A 22064-nucleotide genomic window follows, 5' to 3' on the forward strand; every position below is an offset into this window, starting at 1 on the left:
CTTCTTCTCCCTGAATATGGGATCAGTCATTAGCTGAAATAAAATCAACATGTCCATTAGCTCTAATATGTTCATTAAGATAGCGAATATAATTTGAGGAGACACGTAATACACTGTAATTTATTATTCTATATGAATGAGTACTGTGTTAAAAACATGGATTTTTCCTTTTAGGCACTATAATGGGTGATTGCTCATCCCTTGAAAGCCTCTCAGTGACTGCATTTGATACCACAATCCTTTTCTCGCCCAGGTGCATCCTGCCAGTCGATCTTAGTGAGTCTTCCATGGCTCAGCCCTCTGGCCAAGTCCCAAAGTCCAAACAAATGCCTTTTAGGTCCTGTTGCCCTCACTAGGGTCTTCAGCCCCAACTCTGGACCCTTTATAGTCTGTTCTTTGTTCAACCTCTCCATAAGCCTTGTCCCCTTCATCGGGTTTATGCCACTGGGGAACCTGAGCCTGCCCACTACTCTTGGTTCCAACCTAGAAATAGCAGCGAGTCATTGCTTCATTTCAGTTTATTGCTACTTTTTCCTTGGGTTCTTCCTATGGGGCCACTTTCAGTTTCTCCCTCTAATTATATGTTTAAGGCTCGTAAGGACTCTCTCTCTGCAAATTCAGCTTCAGAAAATGCTGCCTGAAATAAACCCCTGTGAATTGGTTTGGCCAGAGAATAGCATCTTTTCTTGGCCCTCCACTTCCTGAAAGGAACTGACCTAATAAAGCCCTGTAGCTCCATATATCTGAGCCAGCTGGGCTCTGATTGGCAGCTTTCATGAGGCCTCTCTAGGCAGACCTTGAAAACCCACGTTTGTGACTCCTTTCCTAGGTGGGGTGTAGAAAGATTTTGGGGCACAAACAGATTCCTAGAACCACCAGATGAGCCTCTAAAATAGCGACTTAGCGTAAATGTGAAATATGACACAGACGTTATAGCAAGGCTGTGGAGAGGGAGGATGCTCCAGTAGTTAGCAGCCTAGGACTTAGGAGGTTCCAGTTCAATTTCCTGCACCCTCAAAGACTTCCTAGATGATGTTGGGCAAGTCACTTGGGCCTTCTGTGCATCAGTTTCCTGTTTGCAAAATGGGACTAATAGTGTTTCCCTGCCTCACAGGGGTATTGTAGGGATACATACTTTTAAAGAGTTTTGAGGCACTCAGATACTACATTATCATTTTGAAGTACTCAGATAATACAAGTTTCTAAAAGGATGTTTTAAGGAAGATGGAGAAAAATTGTTCTCCTTGGCCTCTAAGGATAGGATAAGAAGCAATGAGCTTAAATTACATCAAGGGAAGTTTAGGTTGGACAGCAGGAAAAACATCCTGCCTGTCAGGGTGGTTAAACCCTGCAATAAATTGCCTCAGGAGATTGTGGAATCTGCATCACTAGAAATATTTAAGAGCAGGTTAGACAAACACCTGTCAGGGATGATCTAGACTGTGCTTGGTCCTGCCGTGATGGCTGGGGATTGGACTCGAAGACCTCTCAAGATCCCTTCCAGTTCGAATGTTCTATGAATCTATTATTCTACATTAATGCGAATCTAAGATAGATGTTAATGTATTTGTATGTTGCTTATTTTATAGTATTAGGACACTAGATTCATTTAGAAGATTTGCTGAGCTAGACCAAAATCAGGAGCTGTTGGTCAGTATTAGCCCTAGGAATTGTCAGAAAAGGTCTAGTAATGCAAATTCTATGGCTACATCTACATTGGCATGATTTTGCGCAAAAGCAGCTGCCAGTCTACACTGGCGGGGAGTTCTTGCACAAGAACACTGACATTCTAATGTCTAAAATCAGTGCTTCTTGCGCAAAAACTATGATGCTCCCGCTCAGGAAAAAGCCCTCCTGTGCAACTGTTCTTGCGCAAGAGGCCAGTGTAGACAGGCCACATTAATTTCTTGTGCAAGAAAGCCCAATGGCTAAAATGGCCATCGGAGCTTTCTTGCGCAAGAGAGCGTCTACACTGGCACGGATGATTTTGCAGAAAAGCGCCTCTTAGCACAACAGCACATGCCAGTCTAGACGCTCTCTTGCGCAAATATTCTAATGCAAAAACTCTTGCGTTAAAAGTATGGGTATGTCTACACTACAAAGTTAATTCGAACTAACAGCCATTAGTTCGAATTAACTTTAATAGCGGCTATACATACAAACTGCTAGTTCGAATTTAAATCGAACTAGCGGAGCGCTTAATTCGAACTAGGTAAACCTCATTCTACGAGGAGTAACGCCTCGTTCGAATTAAGTAGTTCAAATTAAGGGCTGTGTAGCCACTTAATTCGAACTAGTTGGAGGCTAACCCTAATCAGGTTGCCCTGATGGCCACTCTGGGCCAAACCAGGGAAACTTTTCTGCCCCTCTCCCAGCCCCAGAGCCCTTAAAGGGGCATGGTCTGGCTACAGTGCCTGTGCCAGTGGCAAGCCTGCCAGCACCCAGCCAGCAGACCCTGCACCTGGCATGGCATGAGCCAGCCACCCGCTGCCACCCAGCCCTCCGCCTCTCCCCAGGACCAGGCTGGCGGCTCCTAGGAGCCTGCCCAGGGCCACAAGAGGCAGGCGCCCGCCTGGTCTAGTGCAGAGATCGTGGACATTATCGAGGTTTGGGGGGAGGCCTCCAGCGTCCACGACCTCCACGCTAGGCACAGGAATGCAGCCGTCTAGGGCAGGATAGCTGCCAGCCTGGCCACCAAAGGCCACATCCAAACCCAGGAGCAGGTTTGCATGAAAATCAAGTTGTTCCAGTGAGACCCCCGACCCTGAGCCCTGCGCTTAGTACATAAGAACATAAGAATGGCCGTACTGGGTCAGACCAAAGGTCCATCTAGTCCAGTAGCCTGTCTGCCAACAGCGGCCAACACCAGGTACCCCAGAGGGGATGGACCGAAGACAATGACCAAGCAATTTGTCTCGTGCCATCCATCTTCAGCCTTCCACAAACAGAGGCCAGGGACACCATTCCTACCCCCTGGCTAATAGCACTCCACGGACCCAACCTCCATGAATTTATCTAACTTCTCTTTAAACTCTGTTATAGTTCTAGGCTTCAAAGCCTCCTGTGGCAAGGAGTTCCACAGGTTGACTATAAGAAGAACTTTGTGTGAAGAAGAACTTTCTTTTATTAGTTTTAAACCTGATGTCCATTCATTTCATTTGGTGACCTCTAGTCCTTATATTATGGGAACTAATGAAGAACTTTTCTTTATGCACCCTCTCCACACCACTCATGATTTTATAGACCTCTATCATATCCCCCCTCAGTCTCCTCTTTTCTAAGCTGAAAAGTCCCAGTCTCTTTAGCCTCTCTTCATATGGGACCTGTTCCAAACCCCTAATCATTGTACTTGCCCTTTTCTGAACCCTTTCTAAGGCCATATCTTTTTTGAGGTGAGAAGACCACATCTGTAGACAGTTCTGAAGATATGGCGTACCATAGTTTTATACTTCCCCTCCTCCTTCTTCCCCTGGCTTCCCTCTTCCAGCTCCCTCCTCCCAGGTTTCTACCTCCCCTCTCCCACCCTCTTTCTTCCCCTCTCCCACCTCCTTTTCCCAGTCCCCCAGAGGTTAATCCCCCCCGCCCCCAGTTTTGTTAAATAAAGAGAGTTTCTTTTTTTGAACACGTGTCCTTTATTTTTTACATCAGGAAGAGGGGGCTTGGGAAGGGTAAGTGGAAGGAGGTGAGGGAGGAATGGGGCACGAGCCCCCGATGGGGAGGACTGGGGTGGCTCTGCGGGCTCCTCGGGGTGGAAGCTTTCCTGTAGGGCCTCCTGGATCCTGATAGCCCCCTGATTGACCTCCCCCGGATGGCAGCCTGCGGCAAGTGCAGCCGGGCTGATGGTCGAGTGCTGAAATGTGCCGAGTGTGGGCATTCAGGGCACTCCAAGACAGGACTGCTTTGATGTCCCCATCGAGTTAGACATGCAAGCGGGGAATCCTGAGAACTGTCTGTCCGGGATGGGGGTCAGGTCTTTTTAAGCACAGCCCTCGGCTAGCCTGAGGAAGCAGCTCCACACCTTAAGTCCTAACCTGATGCCCTGACGGCACTGGTTCTGGCCAGCCTTAACTTCGGTTCAGGGTCCACTCAATGTGGACATGCTATTTCGAATTAGCAAAATGCTAATTTGAATTAGTTTTTAGGTCTAAATGCACTCATTCGAATTAGATTATTTCAAATTAACTAATTTGAATTAAGTTAATTCGAATTAGTGCTGTAGTGTAGACATACCCTATTTGCGCAAAATCTTGCCAATGTAGACGTAGCCTATCTATATCTTGCTCACTCTCTCTTAACCAGCAACTAGAATAGGCAGCTAGGCTAGGCTAGTTTAGGCCCCAAAAATAACAAAGAGAAAATGATTAAGAAAGGTGTAATGAAGTTCCTTATGAGATTTCCTTATAAAGGACACATTCTACTATCTAAAATGAATTCCTGTGAACTGAACTGTACAATTCCCCAGAGAAAGGTAAACAACAGATAACAGCCTAATGGTGGAACTGCTCATACCTGAGCAAAGAAAGCTGTGCTGGTGACTCGCTGGTTTTCTGATGGGGAATTTACCCAGGGAAGGAGGCTCTGTATGATCTCCACTGTTATTAGTCCAGATCTTTGCAGAACCCTGGAAGACAAAAGGAACCACTTATGGGGCAGACTGTGCACTTCAAAAGCTTAGCTGCTATGACCATACAACTCTAAAACCTACGCATGGAAGCTCTGTGTTTCTCACCCAGGGCACCCCGCACAAAGCTATACCTGAAAGTTCCCTGTCAGTCACTCTATTTGTTGCCGATCCCTGAGGATGAAGTGCTGTCTCCTAGATCTCTTACCTCACCAGCAAACACACCCCCTCGTGGTGAGTCTGCGGATTTTCAAGAAGCATCCAAGTTTTCTGCATCCAGAGAGTTCTTATCAGTTTCTCATTCGTAGCCTTGAGAAGCACAGCCTCTAATGCTTCAATAGAAAGCCTGGGGGAAAAGAGGCACAGAACTGTAGTAACCAATAGAAAGGCACAGCCTAAGCAGTCAGGAAACCCCAGTTACTTGTCAGGTCTGTTGTTCATTGACAGTTCATCCATTGACAGTATCCTGAGGACCACTGTTTTTGGAAGGACTTAATTCCAGGAGGTATTTCAGTCTCATACATCTCATATTACTAGTGTTGCTATGGACAACATTTTGCAGTCACTTTCTCCTATCTGCAAGGTGTATGGGCACTAGCACAGTACAGTAATATGGAAAAAATACACAACCAGACCCCAAAAGCTGGGACACAGAGAGATTAGTGATCACTAATGGTTATTTTGGGGCCCTATGTCCAGCGAGATGTGACAGGGTGCTGAGAGCTTGCACTTGGGGTCAGCACTCTGGTAACTACTAGTACTAATTAGCTTCCCCAGAGAAAGCCTAATTGGATAGAAATGTACCTGATTGCCTGGCTAGAGTGGGGCTATAGAATCAACAAACCTATTATCCCATTAATAAGGAATCTGCCTAAAGGGACACCCACAGGAGTGTTTGAGGGAAACAGAGAGCAAAAGAGACAAAATGCTAGAGGCCTCTAGATAGACTTATGTGTAGTGCTGGGGAGGAGCCGGTGGTCGTGGTACATGTAGGTCTCAATGACATAGGGAAGGGTAGGAGAGATGTCCTGGAGGCCAAATTTAGGTTGCTAGGAAAGAGACTGAAATCCAGGACCTCTATGGTGGCATTCTTGGAAATGCTTCCAGTTCCACGCGCAGGACCAGGTAGGCAGGCAAAGCTTCAGAGTCTCAATGTGTGGATGAGACAATGGTGTAGGGAAGAGGGGTTTGGATTTATCAAGAACTGGGGACACTTTTGGGAGAGGGGGAGCCTATACAGGAAGGATGGGCTCCACCTAAACCAGGGTGGAACCAGACTACTGGCACTAAACATTTAAAAGGCTGTAGAGCAGTTTTTAAACTAAGAGATGGGGGAAAGCCGATTGGTGGGGAGATGCAGGGAGACTTCTCTTAGAGGAGAATCCGTTGATAGAGATTCTCTAAGCTGTAGTCAGAAAGAGAGGACAAAGAGACTGAGGCCTGAGGAGGCCTAGATAGTAGTGTTTGTGTTGCCAGAGGTTGGTGGTTTCAGGGAACTGACCTATAGCAAGCACAAACAAGACTTTCTCATATTAAAAGCAGGTGATGGTAAGGTGCCTCATAACCCTGAGAACTCCTGGGGAGTGTCACACAAATGTACTGGGATTCTCTTTGTTTTGCTCCCTTTCTTCTAATTACCTGCAAGGGTTGCCCTCACATAGTTGTTGTCCTTTTCTAAATAACCTCCTTCGGCTGCTCATCCTGGGCAAAGGCATCTTTTGTCCTAGGGTTTGGCTGATCTGCTGCAGAAGAACAGTGAACAACTCCGGGAACAGCTCCTGCACAGTTTTGCTCAACTGCAATGCTGACACCACTTCAAAGATGGCACATGTTGCCTGAAAGGAGAGCATGGTAAAAGAAGAGGTCTCTTCCTAACACTATCACACTCTCTCCCCTTCTGATACCTGCTGGACTAAATTCCCACTCCTGTCACTAACTTGATGAATGACCGAGAGCAATTCACTCCATGTGTGCCTTAGCGTCCCATATCTGTAAAAATGTGTACGACCTATCAAGGCATGTTATGAGTTGCACAAAACATTTGCAAAGCACTGTAAGAAATCTGATTCAAAGACTTTCTAATTGCCAGATATTATTAAGTGAATCAGCCACATACTCTAAATCTGCCATCTGTTGTTCCACAGAAAGCACAGCTGGAATCCAGGAAACAGTACTTCAGAAAAGAAGTGCCCATATGACAATATTATACCACTCATCTAGCTTTCCATCAGCATGTGTGTCACAAGGCAGAGAAATACATGTCTGTCGTCTAACTTACTGTGAGAGGTTCAGCAGCTGCTAAATGCAGGTCAGTTTCTGTCTCTGAGGTCGTGCTTCCTTCTTGGCTTGTTGGAGTCTTTATTCTTTCTATTAGGACCTTCAGGACTTGAGGGGCGAGCAAGGGATCTGTCCCCAGAGATCTCCACAGCTCAGTGGTGTCACTGCAATTTAACATAAGTTATATGTGACCCCTGGAGACTTTTGTGGCTCTGACTATATGCATCATATTCAAGTAAAGAACAAATTTTCTCCTTGACTATGATCAGGGCTCACCAACCGCGCTGTCCGGCGATCTGCGCATGCACAGATCGCCCAAACCTGGCTCTTCCAGGTTACAATCTACACGCCATGGGTGAGTAGATTGTATTATTTGTCAAGCCCTGCCTATGATGAGCAAGTTCAGAGTGCTGTCCTCCTTATATGGTCCTCATGTTTTACATATTGAGTTTCTAGTTACAGAACTAAGTTAAATTACATTTCAGGTTACATTTCTACAGTGCATGACTATTTGGGGATCCTGGAGGTATCCTGAAATAGCTACCCCACATTTACACAAGCAGCCCGTTATTTTGAAATATTTTTCAAAATAATGGGCACACTATTTTGCCATCCCAATAAACTTTGTTGCATGAGGGATAAGGGATGGCTTGAAATAGCACATTATTTCGACATTTGGTGCTGTGTAGAAGCGCCACATTTCAAAATAGGCTATGCAAAATATGATACGCAATTTGCAGAGTGCATATTGTGCATCTTATTTCAAGTTTAGGGTGCTGTATAGACACAACCCTAGTCTTACTGCACCATAACCATTAATGCTAGACTTCAGAAGGAAAGGACACAGAGCTCTAATCACAGTTCCTGTTTTCCTACTTCTCAGTAGATATGGAATCATGAGCATGTGATGCCCAAAGATCTACGGCCTGGGAGACAAGTTGAAGAAAGAAAAATGATCTTCCTACTAACTGGATGTACAACTATGAGAACAAATATTTGTGGCTAGCCCATGACCTCTTCACAAATGGCATTCCCTGGCCTCTATTTGCCAGAATGGGCATGTTCTGTTCACTCCCTATGGGGCACCTGGCATTGGCCACTGTCTGAAGACAGGATCCTGGGCTAGATGGACGTTTGGTCTGACCCACTACAGCCGTTCTCATGTTCTTAGATTCCTGCACTGATGACTGATAATTCAGCTAGGGATGTTTGAATGAAATGATAGATATGCTTACCACCCTGTCTTTAAGTACCAAGAATGACAATTCCATTCCAGCAGCCATACCCTTGCTGATACCAAAAGCCTGGTGCCCTATCCTTGCTAATCAGCCAGGAATTTGGATTTGAAGCTTTCATGCTACCAGAAAACGAACAGTCACTGGCAATTTCCAGGGTGATGTTAGTTCAGGGGTCTGGAGAGGCAAAAGTCCACTCCAGTGATGCCAGTAAAGGGAAGTCTTTAGGATGCCAAAGCAACTATTAATTAATGGAAACAGAATGACACTTAATTTCTCCCTGCACCCACCTTGACATGGTCTTGGACCTTTCTGCAGAAAGACCCAAGCTATTAACCTTTAGGAATTATCTCAAACTGTCTGTGGCTTAAATGAAGCCTTACATCTTCCAGTGAAGCCGTGGGATCCATGGTTACCAAAATGAACACTGTAAGGAGCACTATATACCTGTCCATCGGCAGACGTTTGAGGAGGAGGCTGAAGATCACTGCCTCTAGGTGATGGTGACCTAGAATGGACACTGCCTCCACCAGGAACTGCCTCAAGCTACCCTGCTTGATGGTAGGCATGTGAATGTATATTCTACTCAGGATAGCTGGCACCTGGACAGAATAAAACCAGAAAAAATGTCCCTTTTCCATTCTCTCCATTCATTCTGCAGAACCAAAACGTTTATTTAGTCGTTTAGCAATTTGCTGTTCTTGTAGAAAATCCTTCCTTCAAAAAACAAGTATTTAGACATGGCTGCATAGATTTAACCCACAAAAATTATACATATCTCTGCCCATACCTGGCTGCAACACCGGGTTAAGACATGCTGAGGCCCTAAGCTATGTCAAGTTAAAGAGGCCTCATTGCATTTCCAAAAAAACATGTATTATTCTAACAGAAAGGACAATGAAAATAGAAATAATCTATCTATCTATCTATCTATCTATCTATCTATCTATCTATCTATCTATACATAGGCAAAGAGGCAAGTAAAAACTAGTAATTTGGGGGTATTTTTAGAGACCCCTCATTATCTGAGGCCCTAAGATGTAGTTCACTTAGCTTGTCTCTTGGGGGCGGATATTCTCTTTTTGCATTTTACTCGGAGTCTAATTTTTCCAAGCCTTTCATGGCTGGAAACTGTGACAACAAGATAGACAAATAATCAAGCATCTTCCTTTTCCCTTGGGGTACGGCTACACTAGCTCGTTAGTTCGAGCTAGGTAGGGTAATGAGGGCAAGCAGAGTTGCAAATGAAGCCCAGGATTTAAATATCCCAGGCTTCATTTGCATGTTCCCGGGTGCTGCCATTTTAAAATCCTCCTTAATCCGAACTCCGTGCCCGCGGCTACACGCGGCACGGAGTAGGTAGTTCTAATGAAAGATCCTAATTCCATGAGGAGTAACGGTAGTTCGAATTAGGATCTTTAATTTGAACTACCTAGTCCATGCCGCATGTAGCCGCGGGCACGGAGTTTGGAGTAAGGGGGATTTAAAAATGGTGGCGCCAGGGAACATGCAAATGAAGCCCGGGATATTTAAATCTCGGGCTTCATTTGCAACTCCGCTTGCCCTCATTACCCTACCGAGCTCGAACTAACGAGCTAGTGCAGATGTACCGTTAGATTATCTCTGTCTTCTGCTGTTGATTCCCCCATTGCCTGACTCAGGATAGGAACACAGATGGAATTAACTTCCAATCCCAGGGGGAGAAACAGCAAGACTTGTGTTCACTGCAAATGATGGCAAAGACCTGAAAGCCTGCAGGTTAGCCAGAAAAACCTCTCCAGCTTCTATTTTACCTCATCCAGCATGGCACCTCCACACTCCTTCAGGATGATCTTCATCCACAGACCGGCTGCTGTGGCACAGGAGGGGCTAGCAGACAGCATACGATCCAGTATGGCCTCAATAAAATCTGTGGCTTGTTCAGAGGGAAAGTACTTACTAACCACCTGTGGACAGATCAAAAACAGGAAAGATTGCAATGATAGTCGGCTCCAGTACTTTTAAGAAAGGAGGCCTAAGAGCTGTATAGGAAAATAATGTATTCATCAGCAAATTGCTAATTGGGCTCATATCTGGCAAGGCAGTTGCAATTAAAATTTTCTCTGTAATCTTTCTAGCTACCACATCTCTATTCTACACTAATAATATCAGGTTAGATCTTAGGTTGTACAGTTAGCACAACATTGTATGGGACAAACAGGATGTAAATTTCCAGTTTATATTCTATTATGTACATGACATCTTTTCACAAAATATAAAAATATGCAAAGAGATGCATGCACACAAATATAGGTTCAGGTAAACACACAAGGTGCCAAGACTGGTTTCTCAGCTTGATGTCCCGCTCACATATTTTCCCCCTGGATGGATGGATGGATGGATGGATGGATGTGCGCGCGCACATGCATGGGCATGTTCATGCAACTGTCTGGAATCTGTTTGTTTTTTACATGGCATTCATAGCATATACCTATGAAAAGCATGTTACTGATTACCCATGAATGCCTCACTCCCATAGCTCGCTCCAAGTGTGGAAAGACATCACAAAAGCATAAAACAATCATAGAATCATAGAATACTAGGACTGGAAGGGACCTTGAGAGTTCATCGAGTCCAATCCCCTGCCCTCATGGCAGGATCAAATACTGTCTAAACCATCCCTGATAGACATTTATCTAACCTACTCTTAAATATCTCCAGAAATGGAGATTCCACAACCTCCCTGGGCAATTTATTCCAGTGTTTGACTACCCTGACAATTAGGAACTTTTTCCTAATGTCCAATCTAAATCTCCCTTGCTGCAGTTTAAGCCCATTGCTTCTTGTTCTATCCCCATAGGCCAAGATGAACAAGTTTTCTCCCTCCTCCTTATGGCACCCTTTTAGATATCTGAAAACTGCTATCATGTTCCCCCTCGATCTTCTCTTTTCTAAACTAAACAAACCTAATTCCTTCAGCCTTCCCTCATAGGTCATGTTCTCTAGACCTTTCATCATTCTCGTTGCTCTTCTCTGGACCCTCTCCAATTTCTCCACATCTTTCTTGAAATGCGGTGCTCAGAACTGAACACAATACTCCAATTGAGGCCTAACCAGCGCAAAGTAGAGCGGAAGAATGACTTCTCATGTCTTGCTCACAACACCCCTGTTAATGCATCTCAGAATCATGTTTGCTTTCTTTGCAACGGCATCACACTGCTGACTCATATTCAACTTGTGGTCCACTATAACCCCTAGATCCCTTTCTGCCGTACTCCTTCCCAGACAGTCGCTTCCCATTCTGTATGTATGAAACTGATTGTTCCTTCCTAAGTGGAGAACTTGGCATTTGTCTTAAACTTCATCCTATTTACCTCAGACCATTTCTCCAATTTGTCCAAGTCATTTTGAATTAGTGACCCTATCCTGCAGATTAGTCGCAACCCCTCCCAGCTTGGTATCATCTGCAAACTTAATAAGCGTACTTTCTATATCAATATCTAAATCGTTGATGAAGATATTGAACAAAGCCGGTCCCAAAACAGACCTCTGTGGAACCCCACTTGTTATGCCTTTCCAGCAGGATTGTGAACCATTAATAACTACTCTCTGAGTATGGTTATCCAGCCAGTTATGCACCCACCTTATAGTAGCCCCATCTAAGTTGTATTTACCTAGTTTATTGATAAGAATATCATGCGAGACTGTATCAAATGCCTTACTAAAGTCTAGGTATACCACATCCACCACTTCTCCCTTATCCACAAGACTCGTTATCCTATCAAAGAAAACTATCAGATTGGTTTGACATGATTTGTTCTTTACAAATCCAGGCTGGCTGTTCCCTATCACCTTGCCACTTTCCAAGTGTTTACAGACGATTTCCTTAATTACTTGCTCCATTATCTTCCCAGGCACAGAAGTTAAACTAACTGGTCTGTAGTTTCCTGGGTTGTTCTTATTTCCCTTTTTATAGATGGGCACTATATTTGCCCTTTTCCAGTCCTCTGGACAAGGGAAAATGAATGGTGCACAGCCACTAGGACAGTCACCTAGTGTTTGTTACCTTAGCCATTTTGGAAGATGCTTGAAACAGAGCCTCAGGGTCTGGAGTTGTTAGTGCCTCACGGAGACAACTCAGCTCCTCCGCTGCTGACCCCAGGTTAGTGCACTGACCTAGGATAGAGAAAAGGAGAAAAAGTATGGCAACATTTAATAAAACTGAACCTCTGATCCATAGATAATCATACAGGAGGATCTATGGGGTATGTTATTACCAGCTGTGTGTGAAATTTTGGCCCCACTAAAGCCAATGACGAAATTCTTGTTGACTTTAACGGAGTCAGAATTTTACCGTCAGGCTATGTCTAGACTACATCCCTTTTTCGGAAAAGGGATGTAAATTAGACGTATCGCAATTGCTAATGAAGCGGGGATTTAAATCTCCCCTGCTTCATTAGCATAAAAATGGCTGCAGCTTTTTTCGGCACGGAGCTTTGCCGGAGAAAAGCGCCAGTCTAGATGCTGATCTTGCGGAAAATTAAGCCTTTTCCGAAAGATCCCTTATCCCTCCGAAAAAGGGATGTAGTCTAGACGTAGCCCCTATGTCTGAAAGTTAACAGTAATGGCATGTGATTCATTGTGATTCATACAGGATTAAACAGGCACTGTATTCTGTGTGGAGCATCTTTCTCTGTATATCTGGTTTCAGTAGCCACTCTGCTCTCAGTCTCTTTAAGGGAAAGCTGTCCTGCTCTGTCATCTCCCTCTCCCCACCCCACTCTGCAGAGCGGGGGCATATGGGCATATGGCGGGGGAGAGAGTGTGTGTGAGACAATGTGTGTGTGTGTGTGTGTGTGTGTGTGAGAGAGAGAGAGAGAGAGAGGGACATGCTGGCTGCCAGAGAAATCTTAGAAACAGTGCACTGCCTCTTTAGATAGGCACTCCGTTACTCACCATACTTCAGACTGGAGCAGCACTATTGTATGTGTCCCTCTCCCCAAACTCTGCTCTGCAGAGATGATGACAAGGGCAAAGGGGTCACCCTGACTTCTGCACGTCTCCCTGCTCACCTCCCCTCCACACACCACTAGCAGCAGATAGGATGGAGCAAGGTCGGAGAGGGGCAGCTGAACACATGCTGCTGGCATGCTTGCTAATCAGCTGAGCGCTCCAGACAGAAATTCTGGGGAGAAGGGCAGATCTGGCCTGTGTGCTATATTTTGTCCACCCTCTAATATTTGCAGATTATTTATTATTTGTGCAGTTCTCTTCCAGCAATGTACTTACAAGGCCCCAATCGTTCTGTTATATAAGTGTTGCTAACAAGACAGAAAGAATTACAGATGGAAAAAATGGTCATTACAACAATGAAAGAAAGTGAAGAGTTACTTACACCTGCTCATGGTCTCCTCACCTTGTATATTGAGAAGACAGTTGATACAGTCAACCACCCTCTGACGCGATGTCGTAACTGAATCACAGGTGTATGGTGCTAACAGCCCAATCAGAGATCCAATCTGATGAAAAGTTTCCTGAGGCTAATTTTAAAAGAATGAAGAATGAAAGTTCTCCGGCTATACTGGACATTATTTGCCTTCTTTATTGTGAACTCCATTACTGTACCTGGGTACGGCACATTGGAAAACATAATCCTTGTTGTACATGCAAATTGATGGGGTCTAAATTAGCTGTAGCACTCAAGAAAAATCTCAGAGTCATTGTGGATAGTCCTCTAAAAACATCTGTTCAACATGCAGCTGCAGTTAAAAATGCTAATGGTATGTTAGGAACCACTAGGAAAAGGGATGAATAATAATATGATAAATATCATCATGCCACTGTTTCAAATCCATGGTACACTCACACCTTGAATATTGCAAGCAATTGTAGTCCTCCAACTTAAATAAAGTTAGGTTATAATTGGAAAAAGTTCAGAGAAAAGCAACAAAAATGATATGGGATATGGGACAAGTCATACAAGGAGAAGTTAAAAGGACTGGGACCATTCATCTTAGAAAAGAGATGCTTACAGGGGGGTATGATAGAGCCATATAAGATGATCAGAGATGCATGATATGGGTGTCCCTATATCTCTGACTGCCTGGGGCTGGGACTGGACAACAAGGGAGAGATCACTCAACAATTGCCTTGTTCTGTTTGTTCCCTCTGATGCACATAACACCCACCACTGTCAGAAGACAGGCTACATGAACCATTTGTCTGGGGGATCCAGAATGGCCATTCATGTTTTATGTTCTTATCTGATTAAATAGAAATAGAAATTCAACTTTAACAGCGATAGAAATGTAGCTGTGTTAGTCTGGGGTAGCTGAAGCAAATGCAGGACAATGTAGCACTTTAAAGACTAACAAGATTTATTTATTTTTATTTTTTTTTAAGATGGTTTATTAGATGATGAGATTTCGTGGGCCAGACCCACTTCCTCAGATCAGGAAGTGGGTCTGGCCCACGAAAGCTCATCATCTAATAAACCATCTTGTTAGTCTTTAAAGTGCTACATTGTCCTGCATTTTGCTTCAACTTTAACAGCCTGAGAGTATAGGAATGCATCTATGACACTGACACAGCCAACCTATGTGTGACCACAATAACTTAACAAGCGGCACTGCAATTGTATCAAGAGTCTATTTATAAAAAAGATGTGCTTCCTTATACAAGAGCATTTCACTGAAAGATTGTGTTGTCAGAATTTTCACTGACTTGCCCGAGGTCTAAGGAATGTAGGTCGCACTGTCAGATGTAAATATCCAGAATCAGATTCTGGTCTCTGTTACACTTGTGTAAATCCAAAATAATGCCACTGAAGTCAGGGGCATTACCCTGGCTTTACACGAATATCACTGATCAGATTCTAGCTCTAATCCTTCAGTCCAGCTGCATCCTTGAGCATCCAAAGCTCCCACTGAAGTCAAGGGGAACAATCAGCATGCCAGAATGGCAGAACTGAGTCCTAAGTGTTAAGAACTCTCCTTACCAGATTTCTGGTGGACACATCGAACTCTCTGAATACATAGGCGACCATATCCCCTGCTGCACAATTCTCCACACTTCCTGAACTGAGCAGCTTCAGGACAAAATGGAGAGCTGCCATCCTCACCTGCAAGGGTAGAGATTATGCACGAGTTATTATTATCTCTTCTGCATGCAATATGAGACAGGATATGAGAGTCCTTTTGCTTTTGCTTTTATCTCTTTGGAATAGTGGCTGAAGTACAAATGATTAACACATCTGTTATGTAAATTCCTTGCAACACTGGCTACAGAAGTACCATGCAAATGCCAGTTTTCACTTTCAGGTGACACTGTACTTAGGAAAAAGGCAGCATTTTCTCCTATAAATGTAAACAAACTTGTTTGTCTTAGTGTCTGGCTGAACAAGAAGTAGGTCTGAATGGACTTGTAGACTCTAAAGTTTTACATTGTTTTGTTACAGTTAACAAAAAATATCTACATTTGTAAGTTGCATTTTCACGCTAAAGAGATTGCTCTACATCACTTCTATGAGATGAATTGAAAAATATTATTTCTTTTGTCATTTTTACAATGCAAATGTTTGTTATAAAAATAATATAAAGTGCATAGTACACACTTGTCATTGTGTTGTAATTGAAATCAATATATTTGAAAATGTAAAAAACCACAAAAATATTTAATAAATTTCAATTTTTAATCGCATTAATTTTTAGTTAACTGTGATTAATTGAAACCCTATTAATAATCTCAGCCTAAAAATGTGTCTCATTGCCAGACTCTCCACTGAGTGAAATACTTCCCAGATATTAACAGCAATACCACTATTCCACACACAATCTTACCTTAGCACTCTGATCACTGAGAGCAGATTGCACTGCCTTCACAATCAGAAACTTTCTAACTCTTGTCTCAGGCACTGAAAGATAAGGAGAAGTGTGCAATATAGTATATCTTTGTTCCAAACACTCATGCTCCACATTAGAATGTGTCCTGTGCCCTATTTAAGAGTACTACCAAGCTTCACTCATATACAGAATCAGCGGGGAAAATATAGGACCAGACTCTGATCTCAGTTACACCAGTCTAAGTCTGAAGTATTTCCACTTCTGTAAATAGCACCATCATACTATCCTGATGGAAATATTGTAAGAGAGTTAGACAAATGGAGGTTAGTGAAGTTAGTCTGTGTTTACCACCAGTATAGCAGAATTCGGAATCTATTCTAGAGTGTCTAATACTTATTCAGTCAGGAGTACTATTTTGTTTTTATCTCATTATTATTAACATGCATCCGCCACAAGATTACATTTGTATTTGTACCTTGAAAATATTTTAGGCTACATTCAGCACTTAATTAACCCTGTTGATTTCTGTGTGACCACATGGGAGTTACTTAGCGCAGCACTGGGTCCCTTTAGTGAATTTCCAACCCTCTGGTGAGCATGCATCTAAAAGGGTGTCGCAAGGAGAAGGGAGAAAAATTGTTCTCTTTGGCCTCTGATGATAGGACAAGAAGCAATGGGCTTAAATTGCAGCAAGGGAGGTTTAGGTTGGACATTAGGAAACACGTCCCAACTGTTAGGTTGGTTAAACACTGAAAAATTGCCCAGGGAAGTTGTGGAATCTCCACCACTGGAGATATTTAAGAGCAGATTGGATAGACACCTATCAGGGGTGATCTAGACAGTGCTTGGTCCTGCCATGAGGGCAGGGGACTGGACTTGATGACCTCTCAAGGTCCCTTCCAGTTCTAATAATCTATGACTATATGACTCTATGTGTTGCAGCAGGGGCAGATGACCGTTTTGCGGGGCCCCGGGCAGCATAATTCCGCGGGGCCCCCCCTTTGCCACGGCGCATGCACAGTGATGCCATGCTCATGCGCGGTGGCACCACGGCGCGTGCGCGGGGCTTTTTGAAGCGCGGGACCCGGGGCGGCCACCCCACTCGCCCTGCCCTATATCCGCCCCTGTGTTACAGATCCTCTGTGCCCCATTTGCAGAGATCATGAGTATGTTATAGCCCTACCATGCCTGCAAAGCCTTGGTTCTTTAGATCAACCTATAGCAGCTCATGCTTTTAGCTCTGGATGTCCCCAACTCAACCCCCAGCACGATGGCGATGATCGCAGCAGTCACAGTTACTCCTGTGTTACTTACAGTCAGCACCAATAATAGCTGTGAGCAGATTCAGGGATGCCACACGAACAGTCTCATTCTCAATCTTCAGCTGCGAGTGCAGAAATGCTATGAGGTCATCAGGAGAAGAACGGGCTGCAAAGGAAGAAATCACATCCTCACTAACAACTGAAAGCTCATTCTTACCACACCTACAAAAGAAGGAAGTTACAAGGAAACTACTGTGTAATTTGGAGTCTCTTCCCCTACCTAGCAGTAGGATACAATAGCACAGCTCCATTTGATTTTCCATGATGAGCTGCTGAGTTGGAGAACAGATCTGTGGGAAGAAGAGAAGTGATCAAAGGAAAACTAATCAGAACAAGCAACTGAAAAGAAGATGCTCAATTAATTTCTAAGCACTCACTTCCTACCTTTCCAAATAGAGCTCTGAACCCAAAATAAATGGTACTGACTGCACAACAAGAATCGGAAACAATGACCGATACACTGGATAACAGAAGTTCATGCTTTCAAAGTGTTTTTAGCAGCAGAGCTAATTGAATCAAGACTTGACCCTTGGTAACTGGTTCAAATGGTTAATTATTCCACCATAAAAATGTAGGCCTTATTTGCAGTCTGAATTTGTCCAGCTTCATTTTCTAGTTATTGGCTCACGTTATGCCTTTCTCTGCTAGATTATTACATATGTTTCCCCACATAGATATTATAGACTGCAATTAAGTCACCCTGTCACAGGATAGGTCCTCCCCATTTGGATGGGATCAGTTTTTACTATATAACTCTAACTCCCTCTAAGAACTGGCTTATGCTAAAATTGCTTTACAAACTGAGCTGGATTTTAGCTAATAAAATGAGACCACTATCTGCTTATTCTTAAGCCAGCAGAAACCAATAAGGCATGAGAAGGTCTCCGGGCTCTTCACTAGCATTCAAAAGATGTTTATTCTTAATATGCTTCAGATCTGCTGTGCTTAAGCTCAAGTGATACAAGAACAAGTTCCCCTCACCTGGTCGTGCAGAGCACTGCAGATGGCTTGAAATTTCCCTTCAGGTAGAAGGATCTTATATTCACCGGAGACTTCCAAGAGCTGCCTCAGACTCTACAACAGAGGGTGAAAGTTAGAAGGTGGGCATACAAAGGAGCAATATGCAATGACTGAAGCAGGTTCATGGAATTCATAGATTCCAAGGCCAAAAGGGATGATTGTCATCAACTAGTCAGGCCTTCTGTATGACACAGGCCTTAGAAATTGCCAAAATAATTCCTAAAGCAGAACTTTCAGAAAAAAATCCAATCTTGATTTTAAAATGATCACCTTGACTCTTGGTAAATGGTTTGAATGGCTAATATCCCACCACTGAAAAGGTAGACCTTATTTCCCATCTGAATGGATCCTGTTTCAGCTTGTAGCCACTGGATCATATCATGCCTTTCTCTGCTAGGTCATTACATATATTTCCCCATGAAGATATTATAGACTGTAAGTAAGTCACCTGTCACAGGGTAGGTCCACCCTGTTTGGATGGTATCAGGTTGTGGAGGAGTTAAAGAACTAAGGCAGCCCAAGTGACCTAGTCTCCCCAACCACCATAGCAGGCCTGGTTCTTAGAGCAGCATTGCCTAATAGTCAGGGTCAGTGCAGCAGCCCTTTAATGAGGCTCTTCAGCTCAATGACCCAAGCCCTTCTAGGTACGACCGTGCAACCTAGTGCTCAACCACCCTTTGGGGCAAACCAGTGTTGCCTAGTGGCCAGCCCTTCTCCACCAGGCTCTACCTACTCCACAGGGTCCCAGCCCAGGGCCTTGTCTTGCAGCTCAATGGGGTTTCTTCCAAAACATGCAGAGTCAAAGCCTAATACCTCAACTCAATAATGCTTAGTTCACATAGATTACTTCCCACCATTCTTCTGCAGCAGGTCATCTCAGTAACTCCGTGGTCTCTCCTCCATCTGTGGCATTGGATGGTTGTGGGGGGGTCAACTGGAACCACAGGCTGGCTGGTTTCTGCATCCTAGGGCACTGGCAGTCCCTCCACAAAAGCCTGCAAAGCACCTCTGCTCCCTTCAGCTGTCAGCCTAGACAGAACTGAGCTGCTCCCTTTTATATCCTGATTCCAGTTGGAGCATTCCCAGCAAGTATGAAGGGGCATAGCCCACAGATCATGATTAGCCCCCGCTGAACCATGCATGGTGGGTATCCTCTGTCACAAACACTCCCCCTTAAGAGGGTGTCCATTGGTGGACCTTCCTCTTCATCGTCTCCTTCCACTTGGGAGAAGTCTGTGTTTGCATGAGCCTTCGCTGCCCCAGTGTAACATACAGAAGTCATAGGGTTGGAGCGGGAAGTACTACCTCATGATTCAGGCACTGGTGTCCTTCATGTTATTAATCCATCTGAGGGGTGCATGGTTGGTGACCAGTTGAAAGGGCTTCCCCAGTACAGAATATCCCAGGGTATGTCTACACTACAGCGCTAATTCGAACTAACTTAGTTCGAATTAGTTCATTCGAACTAAGCTAATTCGAACTAATGCATCCAGACTAAAAAAACTAGTTCGAATTAGCGTTTTGCTAATTCGAACTAGCATGTCCACATTAAGTGGACCCTGAACCGGGGTTAAGGATGGCCGGAAGCAGTGCCGGCAGGGCATCAGATGAGGACTTAGAGCGTGGAGCTGCTGCCTCAGGCTAGCCGAGGGCTGTGCTTAAAGGGACCCGACCCCCACCCCGGACAGACAGTTCTCAGGGGTGCCTCTCTTGCAAAGCAGTCCTGGCTTGGAGTGCTCTGAGTGCCCACACTGGGCACATCACAGCACTCGGCCATCAGACCGGCTGTACTTGCCGCAGGCTGCCATCTGGGGAGAGGGAGCAATTGGGGGGCTGCAGGAGAGCTTCCACCCCCAGAAGCCCGCAGAGCCAGCCCAGTTCTCCCCGTCGGGGGCTCGTACCCCATTCCTCCCTCACCTCCTTCCACTTACCCTTCCCTAGCCCCCCTTCCTGATGTACAAAATAAAGAAAACGTGTGGTCAAAAATAGAATCTGTCTTTATTGAACAAAACTGGGGGAGACTGGGAAAAGGAGGTGGGAGAGGGGAAGATAGAGGGTGGGAGAGGGGAGGGCAACTACAATGATCAGGGGTTTGGAACAGGTCCCATATAAAGAGAGGCTAAAGAGACTGGGACTTCTCAGCTTAGAAAAGAGGAGACTGAGGGGGGATAGGATAGAAGTCCATAAAAGCATGAGTGGGGTGGAGAGGGTGCATTAAGAAAAGTTCTCCATTAGTCCCCATAATAGAAGGACTAGAGGACACCAAAGGAAAAGAATGGGTAGCAGGCTTCAAACTACTAACAGAAAGTTGCTCTTCACAAAGCAAAGATTCAACCTGTGGAGCTCCTTGCTGCAGGAGGTTGTGACGGCTAGAACTAGAACAGAGTTTAAAGAGAAGTGAGATAAAGTGATGGAGGTTGGGTCCATGAAGTGCTATTAGCCAGGGGGTAGGAGTGGTGTCCCTGCCCAAAGTTTGTGGAAGGCTGGAGAGGGATGGCACGAGACAAATGGCTTGATCACTGTCTTCGGTCCATCCCCTCCAGGGTCCCTAGGGTTGGCCACTGTCGGCAGACAGGCTACTGGGCTAGATGGACCTTTGGTCTGACCCAGGACGGCCATTGTAAGCTCAGGGCTCAGGGTCGGGGGTCTCAGTGGACCACCTTCATTTTCATGCACACCTGCTCCTAGGTGGCCAGGCTGGCAGCTCTCCTGCCCTAGACGGCCACTTTTCTGTGCCTAGTGCGGAGGTCGTGGACGAGGTCCATGATGTCCGCACTAAACCAGGCGGGTGCGGTCCTGGGCAGGCTCCCGAGAGCCGCCAGCCTGGTCCCGGGAAGAGGGGGATGGCTGGGTGGCAGCGGGTGGCTGGCTCGAGCCGTGCCAGGTGCAGGGTCTGCTAGCTGGGTGCTGGCCAGCCTGTGCCCCTTTAAGAGGTCCGGGGCCGGAAGGGGGGCAGACGAGTTTCCCTGGTGTTGGCCAGAGTGGCCACCAGGGAAAGCTGGGGAGGGCTAGCCTCCCACTAATTTGAATTAAGGGGCTACACACCCCTTAATTCGAACTAGTAAGTTCGAACTAGGCTTAGTCCTCGTTCAATGAGGTTTACCTAGTTCGAACTAAGCACACCGCTAGTTCGAATTAAGTTCGAACTAGCGGAGCGCTAGTGTAGCACCTATCAAAGTTAATTCGAACTAACATCCGTTAGTTCGAATTAACTTTGTAGTGTAGACATACCCCCAGGGTGTAGATCACCCACTTGATGGCCAGGGCCTCCCTTGCTATAGTAGGGCGGCAGGTCTCTCAGGAGAACAGCTTGCAGCTGAGATAAAGGATCTGGTGCTCCTTCCCACCTATTTCTTGAGATAGTACCACTCCTGGTCCTACCTCCGAGACCTCCATTTGAAGGATAGAAGGCTTTGTGAAGTTGGATGGGATAGGACCAGCTCTTGGTTCAGCTGTTTTCACAGGGCCTGGAAGGCTTCCTCACAGTCTTCTGATTACTGGACTTTCTGTGATTGGGTGTTCTTCATCAGGTCCAATAATAGGGTGCCCAGTGTGATGAAGTTGAGTACTAAGCAGCCACTGTGTCTGAAGTATTGTGGCACCTGTTTCTTTGTCATGGAGGTGGGGCAGTCACACAAGCCTTAGACCTTATTTATCAAGGAGCTATAGTTTTCCCCTTCCTACTGTGTTCACTAAGATGGCACTTGGCTGGATTCACAGTGAGTCCTGCATCTATTGGGGCTTACAATACCTTGCTAAGATGTCAGAG

The 22064-nt window shown here is 45.0% G+C and overlaps 1 protein-coding gene across 1 annotated transcript; it reads right to left on the bottom strand.

The window, feature by feature from the left end:
- Positions 1-4798: 4798 nt before the first annotated feature.
- LOC142825340 (maestro heat-like repeat-containing protein family member 2B) lies at positions 4799-12249 on the bottom strand. Its single transcript, XM_075917297.2, has 6 exons — positions 12179-12249; positions 9927-10079; positions 8581-8735; positions 6900-7062; positions 6260-6456; positions 4799-4967 (listed from the first exon to the last, which is right to left on the bottom strand). The coding sequence occupies exons 1-6, from the start codon at positions 12185-12187 to the stop codon at positions 4826-4828; spliced, it is 819 nt and encodes a 272-aa protein (XP_075773412.2). The 5' UTR covers positions 12188-12249; the 3' UTR covers positions 4799-4825.
- Between the last annotated feature and the right edge of the window lie 9815 nt (positions 12250-22064).

The sequence above is a fragment of the Pelodiscus sinensis genome, chromosome 1 (genome assembly GCF_052426305.1).
Source record: "Pelodiscus sinensis isolate ZL-2025 chromosome 1, ASM5242630v1, whole genome shotgun sequence".
Lineage (NCBI taxonomy): Eukaryota > Metazoa > Chordata > Testudines > Trionychidae > Pelodiscus > Pelodiscus sinensis.

Coding starts and splice junctions, on each gene's coding strand:
- LOC142825340 (XM_075917297.2), bottom strand. Junction 8,736..9,926: donor GAGGTGCCATGCTGGATGAG/GTAAAATAGAAG, acceptor TATTCTGTCCAG/GTGCCAGCTATCCTGAGTAG. Junction 7,063..8,580: donor AAACGTCTGCCGATGGACAG/GTATATAGTGCT, acceptor GTTAAATTGCAG/TGACACCACTGAGCTGTGGA.